Here is a 26,593-nt window from a genome sequence, read left to right on the forward strand (position 1 = left end):
CTATTCTTATTTAAGAGTAATTAACAGCAAAGCATTTCTGTTTCTCTTCTACAAATGTTCTATTGCTGGTAATGCCAGAGGCAGATGCTACGCAGATACATACTAATTCTAAAGCCATGTGAATACTACCTTTGATTATATAGTCCATCATTATGTGGACCTGCCATTGCTTAAGCACATAAAAACCTGAGAGCAAAAAAGGCACTGTTGCTCCCATTGGAGTTTATAATCGGGTTAACAAGAAAGTAAAAAAACAAATAAATAAAACATTAATATAAAGAATCATTTAAACATATTTATAGGCACATATGACATGGAAAAAAATCAAGAATGAACAGGAAGTGCACGTTTGGCTAATTCACTTAATGTCAAGTACAACACAATCCCTTTGCTCTCCAACAGGCCACTATGGTGGCATCTTTAAAAAAAAAAAAAAAACAAACAAAAAAAAACAAAAAAAAAACGGACACCAAAACTATTAAAATATTCCTACACATTTTCAAAAACACATGAGAAACACAATATTGAAGTACTTATCCTGCTGTCTCCTTTTTCATTATAATAAAAGTAACAGAATGGAAAACTTAAGTACTTTATGTTTTTAGTCCATGACATTCTTGTTACTTTTATATATGAAACTTCACCTTTCTCCAAATTTTCTGGAGTTGGCAATGTGGAAACCTCAAAGATAGTAGCTCTTTCAGTTTATCACCATAGATACAATTATGGGTCACAGACATAGTCCTATCTATGAAAAGAGATCCAGAGAATTACTACCGTGAAACAGCCAGCTAAAATGAAAATATAATTGGAATTCTGTGCTCTAAAAAGTGGATCATAATTTTACTTCACTCTATCTCCCTAACAAAATTCAGCAAAGTCAACTTTGGATGTTTCATTCAGTTATTTGACAGCAAAGATGAAAACTACAATCCAGAAATGAAGAAGGGGACACCAAATCTCAGAAATCTGTTCTACAGAAAAGTTACTGCCAAGTATATTCCTGTCAAAATATTACTTCATTACTTCTTAATAAGACAGAGGTCTTCATTCTACACTAATTCTAAGTGTTGCCTTAAATTTTAGGTACACTTCACTAGTTTAAAATGACAAACTATTCAGGAAATTTGTATAAACAAGTTAAAGGCCTCTATAATATCGGAAAGCAAATCATTTTACTTCCTCTTACATTACCTGATAATTATATACAGGCGACTGATATCTAGTGATGACCTGAACTGGTGCATTTGGATAAGTACGATATGCCTGAAAATAAATTATACAGAAAGAATGAATTAATAAGGTAAAACTTTTTTTTTAATTAGAAAGAAATATTCCCAGTAGAAAAAAAATATGAAAAACATTGAAATACTAATTATTTTTCTATATACAACAATGCAGAATTGTGTATGACTGACTGATTTATGAAGAATGTATTATTCTCGGTCAAGTCCTACGGTTGGGCGTGGAGGGGGAACAGACAAATGACAAAAGAACTGGCTATTTCACCAGGCAAACTTAACCTTACTTATATTGTGTACTTATGCCCACCCAGAAGTTATTTCTTACACTGGTGATAAGGCTACATTAAGACAGAGTTCAATGTAAGTTAAATTAATACATTTGCTATTTCGCTGTAAAAATGCTTCCGGACTGATTTGTGTTTGACAATATTATAAGGTAATATGTAGTTCTACAGAATTTATGGCGTTTTCTGTACTTTATGTTGAAAAACTAAGTGCAGTATATAATCCAATACTGGAACAGAGACAGTATAAAGTCTCATATGTTTCAATAAATACTAATTGTTTGAATACATATAGGTACGCAGCAGGCATGAATACACCCAGACTCGGTAATGGCTCACAGTAAATGTTAAAAGTAGGGCTTTTATTCTAGCCATTGGTCAGAGAAGGAAAAAGAAGATGAGGTATACCGTACGTGTTTCAAGCACAGGGAAAACGTCAACAAATGAGAAACACTGAATAACTATTTCACTACGATTCTGTTACTTTATTTTCCATCAAAGAAAATGTCTTTTCAACTAAGATATAAATAAAATGAACTAAGAAGGAAATAAGCGTTATTTATCACCAATAAGTGACAGAATATGTCAAATCTACTTTAAATAGCAAAGTAACAAGGATCAGAGACACTACATGCTAGAAACTGATGGGATTTACAGATATCTAAAACTATCAGAACTCTACCCATTCCAGAATCAGAATATATCCAGAAGTCAGCAATTTATATGCAGAGGCATCTGGAAATCATTTCAAATAAAGAATAGCTGGATTAATTGCTAAACTTAGAGAAGAATAAAGTAGGCAGACACATGAGAAGAACTGCTTTCAAATATTTTAGTTACATGGGGGAAAGCAGCTCAGGTGTTATAGAGGTAATGCTCTTTTTAATCCTACTCTTCTTTAAGAGTAATTAACAGAAAAACATTTCTGTTTCTCTTTATCAAATTTTTTATGCTTGGTAAATCCAGACGCAGATTCTAATCAGATACATGCTCTTCTAAAGCCAAATTAATACTACCGTTCTTAGGTAAAGCCACATTAGGACTACCTTTCTTACATTAAATAATCTACCAACAAGTAACTGAACACTTGTCATTACGTGGATACGCCATTGCTTAAGTATACAAAACCTGAGAGAGAAAAAGGCACTGTTGCTGCCACGGGAGGTTAAAAAGAAAGTAACAAAACGTAACACATTAATATAAAGGATGATTTAAAATATTTATAGGCACATACGACACACAAAAAATCAAGAAAGAAGAGGAAGTATATGTTTCACTAATTCGCTTTACCAGAGGAACAACATAACTCCTTTGCGCCCCAACAGGCCAGTGCAGTGGAATCTTTTTAAAAAAAAAAAAAAAAAGTAACCAAAATTATGTAAATACTCCTACACATTTTCAAAAACCCGTGAGTTACATAATATTGAAGTATTTATCATGATGGCTCCTTTGTTATAATGAAAGAAACAGAATAGAAAAAAAGAAGTACTTTAGGTTTCTAATCCCTGAAGTTCTTGTTGTTACTTCTACATGGAAAACCTCAATCTTCCCAATTTTCTGGAAATAGAATTGTAGCATCCTCAAAGATATTAATTCTTTGAATTTGTTACCAGACATATGATTACGGGTCATAGATAAGAGTTGTTATCGTTGAAAACAGACCCAGAGAACTACTACCATGAAGCAGCAAGCTAAAATAAAAATACAATTGGAATTCTGTGCTCTAAGAATTGGGTAAAGCTTTTATTTCACTTTATATCTCTGCAAGATTCATGAAAGTCAGCCTGGATGTTTCAGCTCTTTGACAGCAAAGATAACAAAATACATGCTGAAACAAAGACGGAAACACAAATCTCAGAAATTGTTCTACACAAAAGTTATTGCTGAGTACACTCCTGTCAAAATCTGATTTCATCACTTCTAAGTAACACAGAGGTCCTCATTACACGAATTCTAAGTGATTTCTTAAATTTTAGGTACATTTCCCTACTTTAAAATGACAAACTATTCAAGCAATTTGTATAAACAAGTTGAAGGCCTCAATAGTAGCTGAAAGTAAACCATTTTACTCCCTCTTCAATTACCTGATAATTATATACAGGCAACTGATATCCAGGGATGACGGAATTTATAGATGTAAATTGACCTGGTGAATCTGGATAAGTAGAATAAGCCTGAAAATAAAGTTGACAGAAAGAATGAATTAATACGGTAAAACGTTTTTTTAAATAGAAAGAAATACAATTCCCAATATAACAAAAATATGAAAAACCTTGAAACAGTAATTGTTTTTCTACGTACAGCAATGCAGATTTCTAAATGACTGACTTTATGAAGAAATAAAAATTCTCTTGTCAAGTGCTACCCTTTGGGTGGGGAGGGGGAAAAGACAAATGACAAAAGAAGTGACTATTTCACCAGCCAAAGCTTACCTTATATATGCCGGGTACTTATGCCCACCCGGAAGTTATTTCTTACACTGGTGATAAGGCTCCACTTAGACAGATTGCAATGTAAGTTAAATTAACACATTTGCTATCTCTCTGTAAAAATATTTCTAGACTGTTTTGTATTAGACAATATTATAGGGTAACATGTAGTTCTATAGATGTTATGGCTTTTTCTGTACTTCATTCCGAAAAACTAAGTGCAGTCTATAATCCAATAGTGCAGAAGAGAAAGTATGTCTTGTATGTTTCAATAAATTCTTATTGTTTGAAAACATACAGGCAGCAGCATACATGAATACACCCAGATTCAGTAATGGCTCACAGTCAATGACACAAACAAGTAGGGCTTTTTTTCTAGCCACTGTTCAGAGAAGGAAAAAGAAGAGGTATACCATACATGTTTCAAGCACGTGGAAAATGTCAACAAATTAGAGACACTGCACAACTGGTTCACTATTATTTTGTTACTTTATTTTCCATCAAAGAATATGTCTTTTAAACTGACACATAAATAAAATAGACTAAGAAGAATACAAACATTATTTATCAACAGTAAGTGATAGAGTATGTCAAATCCTACTTTAAATATCAATGTAAGCAGGATCAGAGAAATCAGATGCCAGAAGCTCACGCGATTTATATATATATATCAAACCACATCGGAAATCTACCCATTCCAGAACCAGAATATATCCAGAAGTCAGCAATTTACATGAGGAGGCATCTGGAAATCATTTCAAATAAAGAGTAGCTAGATGAACTGCTAAACTTACAGAAGAATAAAGTGGGCAGACACGTAAGGAGAGCTGCTTTCATGCACTTTAGGAACTGGTTATAAGGGGGGAAAGCAGCTCAGGTGGTTTAGAGGTAATACTCTTGTTTATTCCTATTCTTATTTAAGAGTAATTAACAGCAAAGCATTTCTGTTTCTCTTCTACAAATGTTCTATTGCTGGTAAAGCCAGAGGCAGATGCTACGCAGATACATACTAATTCTAAAGCCTCGTGAATACTACCTTTCTTTGATTATATAGTCTATCACTATGTGGACCTGCCATTGCTTAAGCACATAAAAACCTGAGAGCAAAAAAGGCACTGTTGCTCCCATTGGAGTTTATAATCGGGTTAACAAGAAAGTAAAAAAACAAATAAATAAAACATTAATATAAAGAATCATTTAAACATATTTATAGGCACATATGACATGGAAAAAAATCAAGAATGAACAGGAAGTGTACGTTTGGCTAATTCACTTAACGTCAAGTACAACACAATCCCTTTGCTCTCCAACAGGCCACTATGGTGGCATCTTTAAAAAAACAAACAAACAAACAAAAAAAACCAAAAAAAAAACGGACACCAAAACTATTAAAATATTCCTACACATTTTCAAAAACACATGAGAAACACAATATTGAAGTACTTATCCTGCTGTCTCCTTTTTCATTATAATAAAAGTAACAGAATGGAAAACTTAAGTACTTTATGTTTTTAGTCCATGACATTCTTGTTACTTTTATATATGAAACTTCACCTTTCTCCAAATTTTCTGGAGTTGGCAATGTGGAAACCTCAAAGATAGTAGCTCTTTCAGTTTATCACCATAGATATAATTAGGGGTCACAGACATAGTCCTATCTATGAAAAGAGATCCAGAGAATTACTACCGTGAAACAGCCAGCTAAAATGAAAATATAATTGGAATTCTGTGCTCTAAAAAGTGGATCATAATTTTACTTCACTCTATCTCCCTAACAAAATTCAGCAAAGTCAACTTTGGATGTTTCATTCAGTTATTTGACAGCAAAGATGAAAACTACAATCCAGAAATGAAGAAGGGGACACCAAATCTCAGAAATCTGTTCTACAGAAAAGTTACTGCCAAGTATATTCCTGTCAAAATATTACTTCATTACTTCTAAATAAGACAGAGGTCTTCATTCTACACTAATTCTAAGTGTTGCCTTAAATTTTAGGTACACTTCACTAGTTTAAAATGACAAACTATTCAGGAAATTTGTATAAACAAGTTAAAGGCCTCTATAATATCGGAAAGCAAATCATTTTACTTCCTCTTACATTACCTGATAATTATATACAGGCGACTGATATCTAGTGATGACCTGAACTGGTGCATTTGGATAAGTACGATATGCCTGAAAATAAATTATACAGAAAGAATGAATTAATAAGGTAAAACTTTTTTTTTAATTAGAAAGAAATATTCCCAGTAGAACAAAAATATGAAAAACATTGAAATACTAATTATTTTTCTATATACAACAATGCAGAATTGTGTATGACTGACTGATTTATGAAGAATGTATTATTCTCGGTCAAGTCCTACGGTTGGGCGTGGAGGGGGAACAGACAAATGACAAAAGAACTGGCTATTTCACCAGGCAAACTTAACCTTACTTATATTGTGTACTTATGCCCACCCAGAAGTTATTTCTTACACTGGTGATAAGGCTACATTAAGACAGAGTTCAATGTAAGTTAAATTAATACATTTGCTATTTCGCTGTAAAAATGCTTCCGGACTGATTTGTGTTTGACAATATTATAAGGTAATATGTAGTTCTACAGAATTTATGGCGTTTTCTGTACTTTATGTTGAAAAACTAAGTGCAGTATATAATCCAATACTGGAAAAGAGACAGTATAAAGTCTCATATGTTTCAATAAATACTAATTGTTTGAATACATATAGGTACGCAGCAGGCATGAATACACCCAGGTTCGGTAATGGCTCACAGTAAATGTTAAAAGTAGGGCTTTTATTCTAGCCATTGGTCAGAGAAGGAAAAAGAAGATGAGGTATACCGTACGTGTTTCAAGCACAGGGAAAACGTCAACAAATGAGAAACACTGAATAACTATTTCACTACGATTCTGTTACTTTATTTTCCATCAAAGAAAATGTCTTTTCAACTAAGATATAAATAAAATGAACTAAGAAGGAAATAAACGTTATTTATCACCAATAAGTGACAGAGTATGTCAAATCTACTTTAAATAGCAAAGTAACAAGGATCAGAGACACTACATGCTAAAAACTGATGGGATTTACAGATATCTAAAACTATCAGAACTCTACCCATTCCAGAATCAGAATATATCCAGAAGTCAGCAATTTATATGCAGAGGCATCTGGAAATCATTTCAAATAAAGAATAGCTGGATTAATTGCTAAACTTAGAGAAGAATAAAGTAGGCAGACACATGAGAAGAACTGCTTTCAAATATTTTAGTTACATGGGGGAAAGCAGCTCAGGTGTTATAGAGGTAATGCTCTTTTTAATCCTACTCTTCTTTAAGAGTAATTAACAGAAAAACATTTCTGTTTCTCTTTATCAAATTTTTTATGCTTGGTAAATCCAGACGCAGATTCTAATCAGATACATGCTCTTCTAAAGCCAAATTAATACTACCGTTCTTAGGTAAAGCCACATTAGGACTACCTTTCTTACATTAAATAATCTACCAACAAGTAACTGAACACTTGTCATTACGTGGATACGCCATTGCTTAAGTATACAAAACCTGAGAGAGAAAAAGGCACTGTTGCTGCCACGGGAGGTTAAAAAGAAAGTAACAAAACGTAACACATTAATATAAAGGATGATTTAAAATATTTATAGGCACATACGACACACAAAAAATCAAGAAAGAAGAGGAAGTATATGTTTCACTAATTCGCTTTACCAGAGGAACAACATAACTCCTTTGCGCCCCAACAGGCCAGTGCAGTGGAATCTTTTAAAAAAAAAAAAAAAAAGTAACCAAAATTATGTAAATACTCCTACACATTTTCAAAAACCCGTGAGTTACATAATATTGAAGTATTTATCATGATGGCTCCTTTGTTATAATGAAAGAAACAGAATAGAAAAAAAGAAGTACTTTAGGTTTCTAATCCCTGAAGTTCTTGTTGTTACTTCTACATGGAAAACCTCAATCTTCCCAATTTTCTGGAAATAGAATTGTAGCATCCTCAAAGATATTAATTCTTTGAATTTGTTACCACACATATGATTACGGGTCATAGATAAGAGTTGTATCGTTGAAAACAGACCCAGAGAACTACTACCATGAAGCAGCAAGCTAAAATAAAAATACAATTGGAATTCTGTGCTCTAAGAATTGGGTAAAGCTTTTATTTCACTTTATATCTCTGCAAGATTCATGAAAGTCAGCCTGGATGTTTCAGCTCTTTGACAGCAAAGATAACAAAATACATGCTGAAACAAAGACGGAAACACAAATCTCAGAAATTGTTCTACACAAAAGTTATTGCTGAGTACACTCCTGTCAAAATCTGATTTCATCACTTCTAAGTAACACAGAGGTCCTCATTACACGAATTCTAAGTGATTTCTTAAATTTTAGGTACATTTCACTACTTTAAAATGACAAACTATTCAAGCAATTTGTATAAACAAGTTGAAGGCCTCAATAGTAGCTGAAGGTAAAACATTTTACTCCCTCTTCAATTACCTGATAATTATATACAGGCAACTGATATCCAGGGATGACGGAATTTATAGATATAAATTGATCTGGTGAATCTGGATAAGTAGAATAAGCCTGAAAATAAAGTTGACAGAAAGAATGGATTAATACGGTAAAACATTTTTTTTAAATAGAAAGAAATATCATACCCAATATAACAAAAATATGAAAAACTTTGAAACAGTAATTGTTTTTCTACGTACAGCAATCCAGATTTCTAAATGACTGACTTTATGAAGAAATAAAAATTGTCTGTCAAGTGCTACCCTTTGGGTGGGGAGGGGGAAGAGACAAATGACAAAAGAAGTGACTATTTCACCAGCCAAAGTTTACCTCATATATACCGGGTACTTATGCCCACCCAGAAGTTATTTCTTACACTGGTGATAAGGCTCCATTAGGATAGATTTCAACGTAAATTAAATTCATACATTTGCTATTTCTTTGGCAAAATACTTCTAGATTGTTTGGTATTTGACAACATTATAGGGTAATACTGTAGTTCTTCGACAGATGTTACGGCTTTCTCTATACTTCATTTCCACAAATTAAGGGCAGTATATAGCCATAACTGGAAAAGAGACAGTATAACGTCTTCTACGTTTCAATAAATTCTTACTGATTAAAAACATACAGGTAGCAGCATTCATGAATATACCCAGATTCAGTAATGGCTCACCGTAAATGCTAGAAACACGTAGGGCTTTTCTTCTAGTCATTGCTCAGAGAAGGAAAAAAGAAGAAGAGGTGTACCCTACACGTTTCAAGTACATGGAAAATGTCAACATATGAGAGACACTGAAGAACTATTTCACTACTATTTTGTTACTTTATTTTCCATCAAAGAAAAGGTGTTTTAAACACACACTGAAATAAGAGGAACGAAGAACAAAATAAATGTTATTTATCACCAGTAAGTGACAAACGATGTCAAATCTCACTTTAAACATCAAAGCAACCAGCATCAGAGAAATGACATGCCAGAAACTCACGGGATTTACATAGAGTAAAAGAGATCAGAAATCTACCCATCCCAGAACCAGAATATATCCAGAAGTCAGCAATTTATATGACGAGGCATCTGGAAAGCACTGCAAGTAAAGAATAGCTAGGTTAACCGCTAACCTTGGAGAACAATAAACTAGGCAGACACATAAGGAGAGCTGCTTCCAAATACTTTAGCAACTAGTTACATAGGGTGAAAAAGGAAGAGACAGGAAGAGATTTGTTCATGTGTCTAAAGAGGTCATTTCTGAGAGAAAGCCTTGCAAAGTACATAGAAGATTTTTAGCTCAAATAACCAACACTAAGAGTAAGAAATTTCTAACAAAAGTAACAAATTTCCCATTACTCACACTGTTTAAACAGGGATTCCATTGCCACTTACTACGGAAAGTGTAGATACAATTCCACAGACGCAAGGATGACTACAATAAACAAGAGAACAGGACCATAAGCACTTCTTACCTGAACGTACTGAGTTATAGGATTCAGCGTGATTAGGGGCTGCAGGCAAGTTTCAGTGTTTGCATTCCTCCAGATGTTCTGAAACTGTGGTGGAGGAGGAGGATTTAATACCAAAGGACGTGGCTGCACAAGACGAGCGCCTTTTTGAAAAGCAAGAAGAAAAAAGCCTATTTTTAGTTATTTGAAAAGCTACCCGGGTCAAAAAAGAACAATTTCTTTTCCTACTCACAGAACTTTTGTTTCCTGATTGCAGGGCCCAGCTTCAGCTTTTTACCCTGGAGATGTATCTGTGACTGAAAAGAGAACAGTAACAAAACTAGAATCCATTTTCAAGTCTTAGCTTCCAAGACTTGGGTAAACACCTAAAGCTTTCTAAGGTTCCTATCATCATAGACGATCAGTGACAACTACGCACCAAATTAAATGTTGTCATCATGAAGCCACCTTATTTACCCTTGCCACTCTAATCAGTGTCAAGAGGCATCAAGTGAAAGTTGATCAAAAACTTTTCATCACCCTGTCTCCAACCTTTCCTGTCTGTAGTTCATGAACCTAGGTGTCCACTCAAAAATAAACATGATCTATCAAGTTATGGGAGGTTACTCTGAGTTTGGATTTTGAACAGGAAGTCTAACTTTCTCCAAATTTTACACAAGTCTGAGTATATCACTAACACTAAACGTCGTATCAGTAAGATAAATAAGGGACTTTTCCATTGAATTACTTACCTCTACTATCTTCTGGACATCCACGTCATCAACAAATGAAACAAATCCATAGCTATGAAGGCAGACAAATGAAGCATAAAATCACCATCATACAGTACATGGTTCAGAACTTCTACTATTCTATATACAGAAGTGATCATGACCAAAGATGAATAATATACCATGATAAGTATTTGCTAACATGCACATGACAGATCCTCTACAAATACTACTTTTTCTTAAGTAGAACTATGTCAAAATGTGCTAGGATTAGGGTACTGTGAAAACTTCATTGATTAACAAAGAATTCACATCTGTGAACCTGAATTTAACTTACTATCTAAGACAAGGTGGTTAAAATTAAAGATGCTGTGCAGTGTATGAAGAAAACAACAATTTGAGAAAACTGATTAACTCACCTGTATGAAATAAAAATTGTAGACATTTCAAAACAAACATTAGAAAAATGATTAAATAAAAGAACTGGTAATAACCTTTTATCCCCTACGTGAAAGAAATTAACACCGCAAACAGTTTCATTTATACAAGGGTCAGAATATCAGTTTTGAAGTCTTGTCTCATACCTATAGAACAGGGGACTAGAGTTCAGATATTTTTGATAAAATTACTCACCCTTTGGACACACCACTTCGATTTGTGATTATCTTCACTTCTTTCACTGAACCGTATCTACCTAAGCAGCTTCTGATCTCAGTTTCATCCGTCTATGGAACAGAATGGAACGTCAGAGTAAAAATTCAGCATTCAAAAATTTCAACTTTACTACAATTTTACTACCATGAGGGGGAAATTTCTTCCCCATTTATCCCCAAAATGACCAGTAGCTCTTTGTCAAAGATATTTTTAGTACCTATGGGTCAAACCTGAAAGCAATTCTAAACCTCCATGAAGTACAAAAACACATTAAGTTTGTAACAGGGCCCAAATCCCACTGTTCATGATGTACTTTAAGGTAACAATGAGGTATGAATACAATACCCTATCATCAATTCCACCAACGAAAACAGTGTTTGGCATGATTTTGCCTTCTGGTAAAACCCAGCCTTGGCTAGCGGCAGCTGATGAAGACTGGGTGCTGGCCTCTCTGCAGGTGGTTGAGTTGGGAGTCTCAGGATTTGCAGCAGACTGTAATTTGGAAAGTAGACATCATAATTACGTATGCAGGCAAAACCCATACACAATGTGAAATATCATTTTTGTATTTTAAGTATAATATATTTTACATAAGTTATTTTCATTGGAAATTAGTCACCAGTGCAGCTCAGTGCAGGCTCAGGATTTAAACTAATCAGAGGACATCAGCATGGAATTTTAACCAAAGGATATACTACTTTCTTAAACCTAGTGTCGCTCATCACCGTGTCTTGTATAATGCTGTGGAAGAATACTCATTCAGTATTTGTGAAAATACTCTGTGAAGTAGTTAAAAAAGACACCCAAAACTAGAAAGTTTAGATTTGTAAAAATTAAAGTTTTAAAATCATCCTGTTCTACATTCGTGAGCAACTTTTCACTTTACTGAGTAGACTAAAGATAAACCTTAAAAAAAAAAAAAAGAAGCCGCACCAAAAACAAAATAAACCTCAATGTTTTAAACCAATTTCTTATAATCTTCTTCCCTAACGCTAGGGTGTTCAAAGCATCTTCTGAAATAACATTTTTCTTCCTGAGTAACGCGAAATCAGTCCAAGTGATAATTCTAATTTTCACAGTGGCCTGATAGATATAAATGAGTGAATTCATTTTGTACGTATAAAGTGGTAAAAGTGGAAAAGTGGTATGCCAATGTAAGTTAGTGTCCTGTTATTTGAATTTATTTTCAGCAGATTTGTTTTCGAGTTTCTTTTTTGGCTCCACTATTTAGCTGACTTATTTTGAAAAAAGTTTAATTAAGAACTAATCGAAACATCAGGAAACTATGACACATCATTAATTTAAAAATCACTGGTGAAGTGCTGTTGACTCTGAAAGCACAAAAAGCTGCCTAAGAGAAAGCTATTACACATACAGCTGTCTGAAAGAAAACAAAAGACGAAAGAAACTGTGTATCTTTTTGAACAACACAATAATGTTATAGTAGTAAGAAAGGAGTTCCTACTTTGTTAATTAGATGCTAGAAGTTACTGATTCTACACAGCTTTACTATACATGAAATCTAAATTGTGAAATCAACTGAAGCCGAGGTTACTGCACTTCTCTTTTCTTTCCTGCCTGTACTTGCTATTTTGGGTTTGTAACTAATGCCTAATGCTTTCCTTTAACAGCTTTATTTCATGACAGTGTTGTGGAAGAAAAATTTACAACACTATTTTTAAGTTTTTCCTTTCTAAAAATGTCTTCCATTATTGTTTTTTCCAAATGACATTAAGCTGCATTATCTTGAACTATTAGGAACCTGATTAGATTTCCCTTCCCTATACACAATTCACCAATTCCTTCTCAGTTCATTCAGAAATCCCAAACAGAATAAAACAAAAGAAATTCTGAAATTCTTGTAGTTCTTCTCTTTTTCAATTCCCCCTTGATTTGCGGATGAACTTTGGCTATGTTTTTCTTTGATAAACAAGCTACATTACAGTATTGTCTCTGCACCATAGTGTTTGGATGTATTTTAATTTAGAAATCTAACATCTGGCAGAAACCTGTATCAGATTATGAGAGGTTATGGAAATGCACTGATTCTCAACTGGGCAAGATTTTTGAGCCCCAGGGGCATTTAGCGACGTTTAGAGATTGGCTGTCACAGCTAAGATGTATTCCTGCAATCTGATGGGCTGAAGCCCAGCCATGCTACTGCACATCCTACAATGCAAAGACAGCCTCCTACAATAAAGAATTATTTGGTGCCAAATTTGCAAAGGGTCTGGTTAAGAAACCTTGTGACAGTGCCACAAGAATTGAAGAGGAAAATTCTTGTTTGGGAAGAACCTGATTTCCATTGCTCACGAAAGTGAATCTTTTCATGACCTCAGTTTCAGTTTCCTTGCTTCAAAACAAATGGCTGGAAAAGATCTCTGGTGCCTCTTCTGATTCTCATACTCATTTGGATACCCGAAACAACCGTAGTTTGGTAAAGAAGAAAAAAAAGGCATTTGGTTTTATAAGAAGTTTGACTTTAGCTTGGATCTTATAAACTGGCTGCCTGCTCAACTGGAATCGTACATATAAAATTCACCGAATCTCTTTAATAGAGTCATCATATTTTAAATTAAGGAAGTAATGATCATGTCCTAGTCCTCGGCCAGCAGGTGGCGATCAAAGCAAACAAAGTAAGCAACGTACTTCATTTTTTGCAATGTACTTCATTTTTGCCATGGCTCGATTAGCAGGGATTGTTCAATTCCCACTGTGTGTGTATTTATACATAATTATATAATGTATATATAAAAATCCACAATCAACAGACAACCTTTGGTTACTTCTAAACTATGGCCAAAAATATAAATCAATGCTTAGGATAAGAAAAGTTTAAGTTTAAAGAAAGTACCAACGTAACCGTCAATGGCATCCTGAAAACAAACTGCATTAAAGAAGTAATTTTCTTAATCATATCTTCAAGTGAGTTGTTGAATTTTGAAATGAGAAATGTTGGAATAGTAAACAGGAGTGAGCTTCAAGACCATCATATACACAACTCTCATTGCCACATAGAGCAAATACATTCCTTGTTACATGTGGACAACCAAGTGACGACGACAGCTAAAAGCTGCAAAAAAATTATCGTTATTTAAACTCCTGGGAGGTCAGCTCCTTTGCCAGTATTATCTAATTCAATTACTGTGTCAACATGTAAGCAAATTGGTATTTATATAAACTGACCAGGAAAAAGCCTATCATTTGTAGTCAGCAAAGTTACATTGGCAGCAAAAGAGGAGGAGCAAATAAAGAGAGTGATAAAATTTAGAAAATACGACGTGAAAATCAGAATGAAAACTTTAGTAAATCAAAGCGCAGATTCTCGGGGAGTGGTGCGTGGGGAGGATGAAATTCAAGCAATAAACAATCCTGGCAAAACAAAGCAAGAAAACACAAGAAAACAAAAGTATATATGAGACCTGAAAAATGGGTTGTGGCCATAGATAATAAAAGAATGCTATGCCGAAACTCTGTTTTCAAAGAGGAAGAAAGTATTTCTCAACGCATTTTACAAAGCTAAAAGCATATAAGCAACAAAGCCTCACCCAGATGATCCATCCCTGCCCTCAACACAAATGGGAAATTCCAGCAGTATATAAAGAGTCTAAGTTTATATTGGGAATGCAAGAATACTCAATTTGCAGGACACATTACTTTAATTCATCACTGAAAATCATTTGACAAAATACAGCACTCATTTTTAAATTTTTTTAAAACCCAAGTAAAATAGAGATAGAGGAATCTTCTTTTCGATCAATCTCATTCTACCCTATCATCAAGCTTACAAGTGAACTAGTTGAGTCAACTGAACTGAAAATAGGAATAAGGTAAGGGCACCAGGGCACCTCCTTATTACTCCTATATATTTTTTCCACTATGTATGACAAAAGTGAATACCAATACAAAGTCTTCTATGAATCAGTAAGAAAAATAAAATTAAAAACCTAATTTAAAAAGCTAAAGATCAATGATCAACTTCAATGATGATTTTAAAAAGTGGGCATCAACACAATGTAATATTTTCCAGCTATTAGGCTGACAATTTAAAAAATACTAGTAACTTTCACTGGAATGGGTGTGGAAAAGAGAGCGCTCTACACACCGTCAATGAGAAAATACCAATACGTGATTTACCAAGAGTACTGTGGAAAAGGTGCATCATGATTTGATAAGCGGGGATACTCACCAGTATACTAAAAAGGAGAAGTAGTTATAAAATTGTTATAAAAGGGGCAAAGTGCTTTCACCTAGCTATTTCACTGATAGCAATTCATCTCAAGAAATTAATAGCAGAAGCGTGCCAAGATATTTACACAAAGATATTCATGGCATCGCTTTTTTTCAGACTGAGTCTCTCTTTGCTGCCTAGGCTGGAGTGCAGTGGCACAATCTCAGCTCACAGCAACCTGCGTCCCAGGATCAAGTGATTCTGCTGCCTCAGCCTCCTGAGTAGTTGGGATTACAAGTGTGCGCCACCACGCCTGGCTAATTTTTTTGTGTTTTTAGTAGAGACAGGAAACAAAAATCATTCAAATATTCCTTCACATTTTCAAAAATACATGAGGTAACACAATATTGAAGTACATACGCTGGCTCCTTTAATTTGTTATTATAATAAAAGAAACGGAACAGAAAAAAGAATTACTTTAGGTTTCTAATCTCTGACGTTCTTGTTGTTAACTCTATTATGTAAAACCTCAACTTTTTCCCAATTTTCTGGGGTTGGTATTGTGGAAATCTCAAGGATATTAGTTCTTGGAATTTATTACCACAGATATGATTATGGGCCACATACACAGTCATATCTATGAAAAGAGACGCAGAGGACTATTATTGTGAAGCAGCCAGCTAAAATACAAATATAATTCAAATTCTGTGCTCTAAAAGGTGGGTAGTAATTTTATTTCACTCTGTCTTTCTAAAAAATTGATAAAAGTCAGTCTGGATGTTTCAGCTATTTGACGGCAAAGATGAAAAAAAACCATGCTACAATATAGAAGGGGACACCAAGTCTCAAAAAACTGTTCTACAGTGAAGTTTTTGCTAAGTACATTCCTGTCAAAATATTATGCAATTACTTCTAAATAATACGGAGGCCTTCATTCTAGACTAATTCTAAGTGTTGTCTTAAATTTTAGGTACATTTCACTACTTTAAAATGGCAAACTGTTCAAGCAATTTGTATAACAAAGGGCTCAATAATATCTGAAAGTAAATCATTTTAGTCCCTCTTAAATTACCTGACAATTATATACAAGCAAACGACATCCAGTGATGACGTGAACTGCTGAATTTGGATAAGTAGGATATGCCTATAAATAAAGTTTACAGCAAGAATGTATGAATACGGTAAAACATTTTGTTAATTAGAAATACTATTCCCAATATAAAAAACTATGAAAAAGTTTTAAAACATTACTTTTCTATATACAGCACCGCAGATTCTAAATGAGTGACTGATTTTATGAAGAAAGAAAGATTCTGTCAAGTGAGGCCCTTTGGCTGGGGAGGAGGAACAGACTAATGAAAAAAGAAGTGACTATTTCACCAGACAAGTTGACCTTATTTATACTGTGTACTTATGCCCACCCAGAAGTTATTTCTTATTCTGGTGATAAGGCTCTATTAAGACAGACTTCAATGTAAGTTAAATTAATGCATTTGCTTTCTTTCTTTCTTAAAATACTTCCAAAGGGTTTTGTATTTGACAAGACCACAGGGTAATATGAAGTTCTCCTATAAATGTTACGGCTTTTTCTGTACTTCATTTCAAAAAACTAAGGGCGGTATATAATCCGCAACTGGAAAAGAGACAGTATAATGTCTTCTACGATTCAATAAATACTTAGTGATTGAAAACATATACATAGCATCACACATGAATACACCCAGATTACGTAATGGCTCACAGTAAATGTGAGGAACAGGGCTTTTTTTCTAGCCATCGTTCACAGGACGAAAAAGAAGCAGAGGTATACCCTACCCGTTTCAAGTACATGGAAAATGTCAACAAACGAGAGACACTGAAGAACTATTTCACCACTATTTTCTTACTTTATTTTCCATCAAAGAAAATGTCTTTTAAACTAAGACATAAATAAAACAAACTAAAAAGAAAATAAACGTTAGTTATCACCAGTAAGTGACAGAGTATGTCAAATCCTACTTTAAATATCAAGGTAACCAGGATCAGAGAAATTACATGCCAGACACTCACGGGATTTATAAATATAGTAAAACACATCAGAAATCTCCCCATTCCAGAACCAGAATATACCCAGAAGTCAGCAATCTATATGAGGAGGCATCTGGAAAACACTGCAAGTAAAGAATAGCTGGATGAATTGCTAACCTTAGAGAAGAATAAACTAGGCAGACACACGAAGACAGCTGCTTTCAAATATTTTTGGAACTAGTTATTTGGCGGGAAAGCAGTTCGGGTGTTTTAGAGGTAGTATTCTTTTTTCTTCCTATTCTTATTTAAGAGTAATTAATAGCAAAACATTTCTGTTTCTCTTGAACACTTTTTTTTTTTTTTTTTTTTTACGAACGGAAAGGCCAGAGGCAGATTCCAGGCAGATACACGCTCATTCTAAGGCCACATTAATATTACCTTTCATGGACTGTATAGTCAATCTAAAAGTAACTGAATTCTTATCATTATGTGGACCAGCCATTGCTTAAGCATGCAAAAACCTGGGAGAGAAAAAGGCACTGTTGCTCCCATAAGAGTTTAAAATTGGGTTAAAAAGAAAGTAACAAAATGTGCCACATTAATACAAAGAACGATTTAAAAAAACTACAGGCACGTATGAAATAGAAAAAAATCAAGAAAGAACAGGGAGTGTACGTTTGGCACATTCACTTTACCTGAGGTACAGCATAACTCCTTTGCTCCCCAACAGGCCGCTGTGGTGGCATCTTGGGGGAAAAAAAAAAAAAAAAAAGGAAACCAAAATTATTCAAATATTACTACACATTTTCAAAAACACGTGAGACAGACAACATCGAAGTACTTCTCATGCTGGCTCCTTGGTTAATAGAATAAAAGAAACAGAATAGAAAAAATAAGTACTTTAGGTTTCTAATCCCTCAACTTCTTGTTCTTCCTTCTACATAGAAAATCTCACCTTTTTCCCAATTTTCTGCAAATCGCATTGTGAAACTCTCAAAGATACTAATTCTTTGAATTTGGTACCACACATATGATTATCGGTCATAGATATAGTTGTATCATTGAAAAGAGACCCAGAGAACTACTATCATGAAGCAGCAAGCTAAAATAAGAACACAATTGGAATTCTGTGCTCTAAGAATTGGGTAAAGCTTTTACTTCACTCTGTATCTCTAAATTCATGAAAGACAGTCTGCATGTTTCAGCTCTTTGACGGCAAACATAACAAAATACATGCTAAAACAAAGATGGGAACACCAAATCTCAGAAATTGTTCTACAGAAAAGTTATTGCCAAGTACCCTCCTGTCAAAATATTATTTCATCACTTCTAAATACTACAGAGGCCTTCATTACGCTAATTCTAAGCGTTTTCTAAAATTTCAGGTACACTTCACTAGTTTAAAATGACAACCTATTCAGGCAATTTGTATAAACAAGCAGAAGGCCTCAATGGTAGCTGAAAGTAAATCATTTTACTCCCTGTTCAATTAACTGATTATTATATAAAGGCAACTGATATCGAGTGATGACCTGACCTGGTGAATTCGGGTAAGTAGAATAAGCCTGAAAATAAAGTTTACAGAAAGAATGGATTAATACGGTAAAACACTGTTATTTTAATTAGAAGGAAGTATCATTCCCAACGTGACAAAAATAGGAAGAACATTGAAATAGTAATTGTTTCTCTACCTACAGCAATGCAGATTTCTAAATGAATGACAGACATTATGAAGAAACAAATATTCCCTGTCAAGTGCTACCCTTTGGGTGGGGAAGGGGAAGAGACAAATGACAAAAGAAGTGCCTATTGCACCAGCCAAAGTTTACCTTATTTACACTGTCTACCTATGCCCACCCAGAAGTAATTTCTGACACTGGTGATAAGGCTCTATTAAGACAGATTTCAACGTAAGTTAAATTAATATATTTGCTATTTCTTTGGCAAAATACTTCCAGACTGTTTTGTATTTGACAATATTATAGGGTAATACTGTAGTTCTTCGACAGATGTTACGGCTTTCTCGGTACTTCATTTCCACAAATTAAGGGCAGTATATAAGCCACAAATGGAAAAGAGACAGTATAATGTCTTCGACGTTTCAATGAATACTTACTAATTAAAAACATACAGGTAGCAGCATTCATGAATACACCCATATTCAGTAATGGCTCACCGTAAATGCCAGAAACAAGCAGGGCTTTTATTCTAGCCATTGCTCAGAGAAGGAAAAAGAAGAGGAGGTGTACCCTACACATTTCAAGGACATGGAAAATGTCAACAAATGAGAGACACTGAAGAACTATTTCACTACTATTTTGTTACTTTATATTCCATCAAAGAAAAGGTCTTTTAAACACACACAGAAATGAAAGGAACGAAGAACAAAATAAACGTTATTTATCACCAGTAAGTGACAGAGGATGTCAAATCCTACTTTAAATATCAAAGCAACCAGCATCAGAGAAATGACATGCCAGAAACTCACGGGATTTATAGACAGAGTAAAAGAGATCAGAAATCTACCCATCTCAGAACCAGAATATATCCAGAAGTCAGCAATTTATATGAGGAGGCATCTGGAAAGCATTGCAAGTAAAGAAGAGCTACAGAAATCTACCCATCCAAGAACCAGAATATATCCAGAAGTCAGCAATTTATACGAGGAGGCATCTGGAAATCATTGCAAGCAAAGAATAGCTAGGTTAACTGCTAACCTTAGAGAACAATAAGCTAGGCAGACACATAAGGAGAGCGGCTTCCAAATGCTTTAGGAACTAGTTATATGGGGTGAAAAAGGAAGAGATAGGAAGAGATTTGTTCGTATGTCTACAGAGATCATTTCTCAGAGAAAGTCTCACAAAGTATATAGAAGATTTTTAGCTCAAATAACCAACACTAAGAGTAAGAAATTTCTAACAAAAGTAACAAATTTCCCATTACTCACACTGTTCAAACAGGGATTCCATTGCCACTTACTATGGAAAGTGTAGATACAATTCCACAGACGCAAGGATGACTACAATAAACAAGAGAACAGGAACATAAGCAGTTCTTACCTGAACGTACTGAGTTACAGGATTCAGCGTGATTAGGGGCTGCAGGCAAGTTTCAGTGTTTGGATTCCTCCAGACGTTCTGAAACTGTGGTGGAGGAGGAGGATTAAATACCAAAGGACATGGCTGCACATGACGAGCACCTTTTTGAAAAGCAAGAAGAAAAAAGCCTACTTTTAGTTATTTGAAAAGCTACCCGGGTCAAAAAAGAACAATTTCTTTTCCTACTCACAGAACTTTTGTTTCCTGATTGCAGGGCCCAGCTTCAGCTTTTTACCCTGGAGATGTATCTGTGACTGAAAAGAGAACAGTAACAAAACTAAAATCCATTTTCAAGTCTTAGCTTCCAAGACTTGGGTAAACACCTAAAGTCTTCTAAAGTGCCTATCATCATAGACGATCAGTGACAACTACGCACCAAATTAAAATTTGTCATCATGAAGCTACCTTACTTACCCTTGCCACTCTAATCAGTGTCAAGAGGCATCAAGTGAAAGTTGATCAAAAGCTTTTCATCACCCTGTCTCCAACCTTTCCTGTCTGTAGTTCGTGAACCTAGGTGTCCACTCAGAAATAAACAGGATCTATCAAGTTATGGGAGGTGACTCTGAGTTTGGATTTTGAACAGGAAGTCTAGCTTCCTCCAAATTTTACACAAGTCTGAGTATATCTCTAACACTAAACGTCGTAGCAGTAAGATAAGAAAGAGATTTTTCTATTACTTACCTCTACTATCTTCTGGACATCCACATCATCAACAAATGAAACAAATCCATAGCTATAAAGGCAGACAAATGAAGCATAAAATCACCATCATACAGTACATGGTTCAGAACTTCTACTATTCTATATACAGAAGTGATCATGACCAAAGATGAATAATATACCATGATAAGTATTTGCTAACTTGCACATGACAGATCCTCTACAAATACTACTTTTTCTTAAGCAGAACTATGTCAAAATGTGCTAGGATTAGGGCAGTGTGAAAACTTCATTGATTAACAAAGAATTCACATCTGTGAACCTGAATTTAACTTACTATCTAAGACAAGGTGGTTAAAATTTAAGATGCGGTGCAGTGTATGAAGAAAACAATTATTTGAGAAAACTGATTAACTCATCTGTATGAAATAAAAATTGCAGACATTTCAAAGCAAACATTAGAAAAATGATTAAATAAAAGAACTGGTAATAACCTTTTATCCCCTACGTGAAAGAAATTAACACCGCAACAATTTCATTTATACAAGGGTCAGAATATCAGTTTTGAAGTCTTGTCTCATACCTATAGAACAGGGGACTAGAGTTCAGATATTTTTGATAAAATTACTCACCCTTTGGACACACCACTTCGATTCGTGATTATCTTCACTTCTTTCACTGAACCGTATCTACCAAAGCAGCTTCTGATCTCAGTTTCATCCGTCTATGGAACAGAATGGAACGTCAGAGTAAAAATTCAGCATTCAAAAATTTCAACTTTACTACAATTTTACTACCATGAGAGGGAAATTTCTTCCCCATTTATCCCCAAATGACCAGTAGCTCTTCGTCAAAGATATTTTTAGTACCTATGGGTCAAACCTAAAAGCAATTCTAAACCTCCATGAAGTACAAAAACACATTAAGTTTGTAACAGGGCCCAAATCCCATTGTTCATAATGTATTTTAAGGTAAAAATGAGGTATGAATACAATACCCTATCATCAATTCCACCAACAAAAACAGTGTTTGGCATGATTTTGCCTTCTGGTAAAACCCAGCCTTGGCTAGCCGCAGCTGATGAAGACTGGGTGCTGGCCTCTCTGCAGGTGGTTGAGTTGGGAGTCTCAGGATTTGCAGCAGACTGTAATTTGGAAAGTAGACATCATAATTACGTATGCAGGCAAAACCCATACACAATGTGAAATATCATTTTGTATTTTACGTATATTTTATATAAATTACTTTCATTGTAAATTAGTCACCAGTGCAGCTCAGTTCAGGCTCAGGATTTAAACTAATCAGAGGACATCAGCATGGAATTTTAACCAAAGGATATAGTACTTTCTTAAACCTACTGCCGCTCATCACCGAGTCTTGTATAATGCTGTGGAAGAATACTCATTTAGTATTTGTGAAAATACTCTGTGAAGTAGTTAAAAAAGACACCCAAAACTAGAAAGTTTAGACTGGTAAAAATTAAAGTTATTAAAATCATCCTGAGTTGAAAATTTAGGGGAGGAGCCAAGATGGCCGAATAGGAACAGCTCCGGTCTACAGCTCCCAGCGTGAGCGATGCAGAAGACGGGTGATTTCTGCATTTCCACCTGAGGTACTGGGTTCATCTCACTAGGGAGTGCCAGACAGTGGGCGCAGGTCAGTGGGTGCGCGCGCTGTGTGCGAGCTGAAGAAGGGCGAGGCACTGCCTCACTCGGGAAGCGCAACGGGTCATGGAGTTCCCTTTCGTAGTCAAAGAAAGGGGTGACAGACGGCACCTGGAAAATTGGGTCACTCCCACCCGAATACTGCGCTTTTCCGGCGGGCTTAAAAAACGGCGCACCAGGAGATTATATCCCGCACCTGGCTCAGAGGGTCCTACGCCCACGGAGTCTCGCTGATTGCTAGCACAGCAGTCTGAGATCAAACTGCAAGGCGGCAGCGAGGCTGGGGGAGGGGCGCCCACCATTGCCCAGGCTTGCTTAGGTAAACACAGCAGCTGGGAAGCTCGAACTGGGTGGAGCCCACCACAGCTCAAGGAGGCCTGCCTGCCTCTGTAGGCTCCACCTCTGGGGGCAGGGCACAGACAAACAAAAAGACAGCAGTAACTTCTGCAGACCTAAATGTCCCTGTCTGACAGCTTTGAAGAGAGCAGTGGTTCTCCCAGCATGCAGCTGGAGATCTGAGAACGGGCAGACTGCCTCCTCAAGTGGGTCCCTGACCCTGACCCCCGGTCAGCCTAACTGGGAGGCACCCCCCAGCAGGGGCAGACTGACACCTCACACGGCCGGGTACTCCAACAGACCTGCAGCTGAGGGTCCTGTCTGTTAGAAGGAAAACTAACAAACAGAAAGGACATCCACACCAAAAACCCATCTGTACATCACCATCATCAAAGAGCAAAAGTAGACAAAACCATACAGATGGGGAAAAAACAGAGCAGAAAAACTGGAAACTCTAAAAAGCAGAGGGCCTCTCCTGCTCCTCCAAAGGAACGCAGTTGCTCACCAGCAACGCAACAAAGCTGGACGGAGAATGACTTTGACGAGCTGAGAGAAGGCGGCTTCAGACGATCAAATTACTCTTGAGCTACGGGAGGATATTCAAACCAAAGGCAAAGAAGTTGAAGCCTTTGAAAAAAATTTAGAAGAATGTATAACTAGAATAACCAATACAGAGAAGTGCTTAAAGGAGCTGATGGAGCTGAAAACCAAGGCTCGAGAACTACGTGAAGAATGCAGAAGCCTCAGGAGCCGATGCGATCAAATGGAAGAAAGGGTATCAGCGATGGAAGATGAAATGAATGAGATGAAGCGAGAAGGGAAGTTTAGAGAAAAAAGAATAAACAGAAACGAGCAAAGCCTCCGAGAAATATGGGACTATGTGAAAAGACCAAATCTACGTCTGATTGGTGTACCTGAAAGTGACGGGGAGAATGGAACCAAGTTGGAAAACACTCTGCAGGATATTATCCAGGAGAACTTCCCCAATCTAGCAAGGCAGGCCAACATTCAGATTCAGGAAATACAGAGAACGCCACAAAGATACTCCTCGAGAAGAGCAACTAACTCCAAGACACATAATTGTCAGATTCACCAAAGTTGAAATGAAGGAAAAAATGTTAAGGGCAGCCAGAGAGAAAGGTTGGGTTACTCTCAAAGGGAGGCCCATGAGACTAACAGCGGATCTCTCGGCAGAAACTCTACAAGCCAGAAGAGAGTGGGGGCCAATATTCAACATTCTTAAAGAAAAGAATTTTCAGCCCCGAATTTCATATCCAGCCAAACTAAGCTTCCTAAGTGAAGGAGAAATAAAATACTTTACAGACAAGCAACTGCTGAGAGATTTTGTCACCACCAGGCCTGCCCTAAAAGAGCTCCTGAAGGAAGTGCGAAACGTGGAAAGAACAACCGGTACCAGCCGCTGCAAAATCATGCCAAAATGTAAAGACCATCGAGACTAAGAAGAGACTGCATCAACTAACGAGCAAAATAAACCAGCTAACATCATAATGACAGGATCAAATTCACACATAACAATATTAACTTTAAATGTAAATGGACGAAATGCTCCAATTAAAAGACACAAGACTGGCAAACTGGATAAAGGGTCAAGACCCATCAGTGTGCTGTATTCAGGAAACCCATCTCACGTGCAGAGACACACATAGGCTCAAAATAAAAGGATGGAGGAAGATCTACCAAGCAAATGGAAAACAAAAAAAGGCAGGGGTTGCAATCCTAGTCTCTGATAAAACAGACTTTAAACCGACAAAGATCAAAACAGACAACGAAGGCTATTACATAATGGTAAAGGGATCAATTCAACAAGAAGAGCTAACTATCCTAAATATACATGCACCCAATACAGGAGCACCCAGATTCATAAAGCAAGTCCTGAGTGACCTACAAAGAGACTTAGACTCCCACACATTAATAATGGGAGACTTTAACACCCCACTGTCAACATTAGACACATCAACGAGACAGAAAGTCAACAAGGATACCCAGGAATTGAACTCAGCTCTGCACCAAGCGGACCTAATAGACATCTACAGAACTCTCCACCCCAAATCAACAGAATATACCTTTTTTTCAGCACCACACCACACCTATTCCAAAACTGGCCACATACTTGGAAGTAAAGCTCTCCTCAGTAAATGTAAAAGAACAGAAATTATAACAAACTATCTCTCAGATCACAGTGCAATCAAGCTAGAACTCAGGATTAAGAATCTCACTCAAAACCGCTCAACTACATGGAAACTGAACAACCTGCTCCTGAATGACTACTGGGTACATAACGAAATGAAGGCAGAAATAAAGATGTTCTTTGAAACCAACGAGAACCAAGACACAACATACCAGAATCTCTGGGATGCATTCAAAGCAGTGTGTAGAGGCAAATTTATAGCACTAAATGCCCCCAAAAGAAAGCAGGAAAGATCCAAAATTGACACCCTAACATCACAATTAAAAGAACTAGAAAAGCAAGAGCAAACACATTCAAAAGCTAGCAGAAGGCAAGAAATAACTAAAATCAGAGCAGAACTGAAGGAAATAGAGACACAAAAAAACCCTTCAAAAAATTAATGAATCCAGGAGCTGGTTTTTTGAAAGGATCAACAAAATTGACAGAGAAGAATCAGATAGATGCAATAAAAAAATGATAAAGGGGATATCACCACCGATCCCACAGAAATACAAAAGGAATTTGTATTTCAATTCCTAGAAATTTCAAAAGAAATTTGAAAGGATCAACAAAATCGACAGAGAAGAATCAAATAGATGCAATAAAAAATGATAAAGGGGGTATCACCACCGATCCCACAGAAATACAAACTACCATCAGAGAATACTACAAACAGCTCTACACAAATAAACTAGAAAATCTAGAAGAAATGGATAAATTCCTCGACACATACACTGTCCCAAGACTAAACCAGGAAGAAGTTGAATCTCTGAATAGACCAATAACAGGATCTGAAATTGTGGCAATAATCAATACCTTACCAACCAAAAAGAGTCCAGGACCAGATGGATTCACAGCCAAATTCTACCGGAGGTACAAGGAAGAACTGGTACCATTCCTTCTGAAACTATTCCAACCAATAGAAAAAGAGGGATTCCTCCCTAACTCATTTTATGAGGCCAGCATCATCCTGATACCAAAGCCGGGCAGAGACACAACCAAAAAAGAGAATTTTAGAACAATATCCTTGATGAACACTGATGCAAAAATCCTCAATAAAATACTGGCACACCGAATCCAGCAGCACATCAAAAAGCTCATCCACCATGATCAAGTGGGCTTCACCCCTGGGATGCAAGGCTGGTT

At 36.0% G+C, this 26,593-nt stretch overlaps 1 protein-coding gene across 2 annotated transcripts in view; it reads right to left on the reverse strand.

Moving 5' to 3' along the window:
* LOC129025944 (deleted in azoospermia protein 1-like) overlaps positions 1 to 26,593 on the reverse strand; it is a 72,602-nt gene that overhangs the window by 25,913 nt on the left and 20,096 nt on the right. For both annotated transcript variants that reach the window (XM_054473489.2, XM_054473488.2), the window contains exons 7-21: positions 22,257 to 22,403; positions 21,892 to 21,983; positions 21,281 to 21,332; positions 20,787 to 20,850; positions 20,558 to 20,697; positions 18,194 to 18,244; positions 11,666 to 11,812; positions 11,300 to 11,391; positions 10,688 to 10,739; positions 10,189 to 10,252; positions 9,960 to 10,099; positions 8,478 to 8,567; positions 6,062 to 6,133; positions 3,613 to 3,702; positions 1,195 to 1,266 (exon numbers count right to left, since the gene is read on the reverse strand). In XM_054473489.2, the coding sequence (XP_054329464.1) occupies positions 1,195 to 1,266; positions 3,613 to 3,702; positions 6,062 to 6,133; positions 8,478 to 8,567; positions 9,960 to 10,099; positions 10,189 to 10,252; positions 10,688 to 10,739; positions 11,300 to 11,391; positions 11,666 to 11,812; positions 18,194 to 18,244; positions 20,558 to 20,697; positions 20,787 to 20,850; positions 21,281 to 21,332; positions 21,892 to 21,983; positions 22,257 to 22,403 (1,365 nt within the window). The remainder of the gene's footprint in view (positions 1 to 1,194; positions 1,267 to 3,612; positions 3,703 to 6,061; positions 6,134 to 8,477; positions 8,568 to 9,959; positions 10,100 to 10,188; positions 10,253 to 10,687; positions 10,740 to 11,299; positions 11,392 to 11,665; positions 11,813 to 18,193; positions 18,245 to 20,557; positions 20,698 to 20,786; positions 20,851 to 21,280; positions 21,333 to 21,891; positions 21,984 to 22,256; positions 22,404 to 26,593) is intronic.

This window comes from Pongo pygmaeus, chromosome Y (assembly GCF_028885625.2).
Source record: "Pongo pygmaeus isolate AG05252 chromosome Y, NHGRI_mPonPyg2-v2.0_pri, whole genome shotgun sequence".
Classification (NCBI taxonomy): domain Eukaryota; kingdom Metazoa; phylum Chordata; class Mammalia; order Primates; family Hominidae; genus Pongo; species Pongo pygmaeus.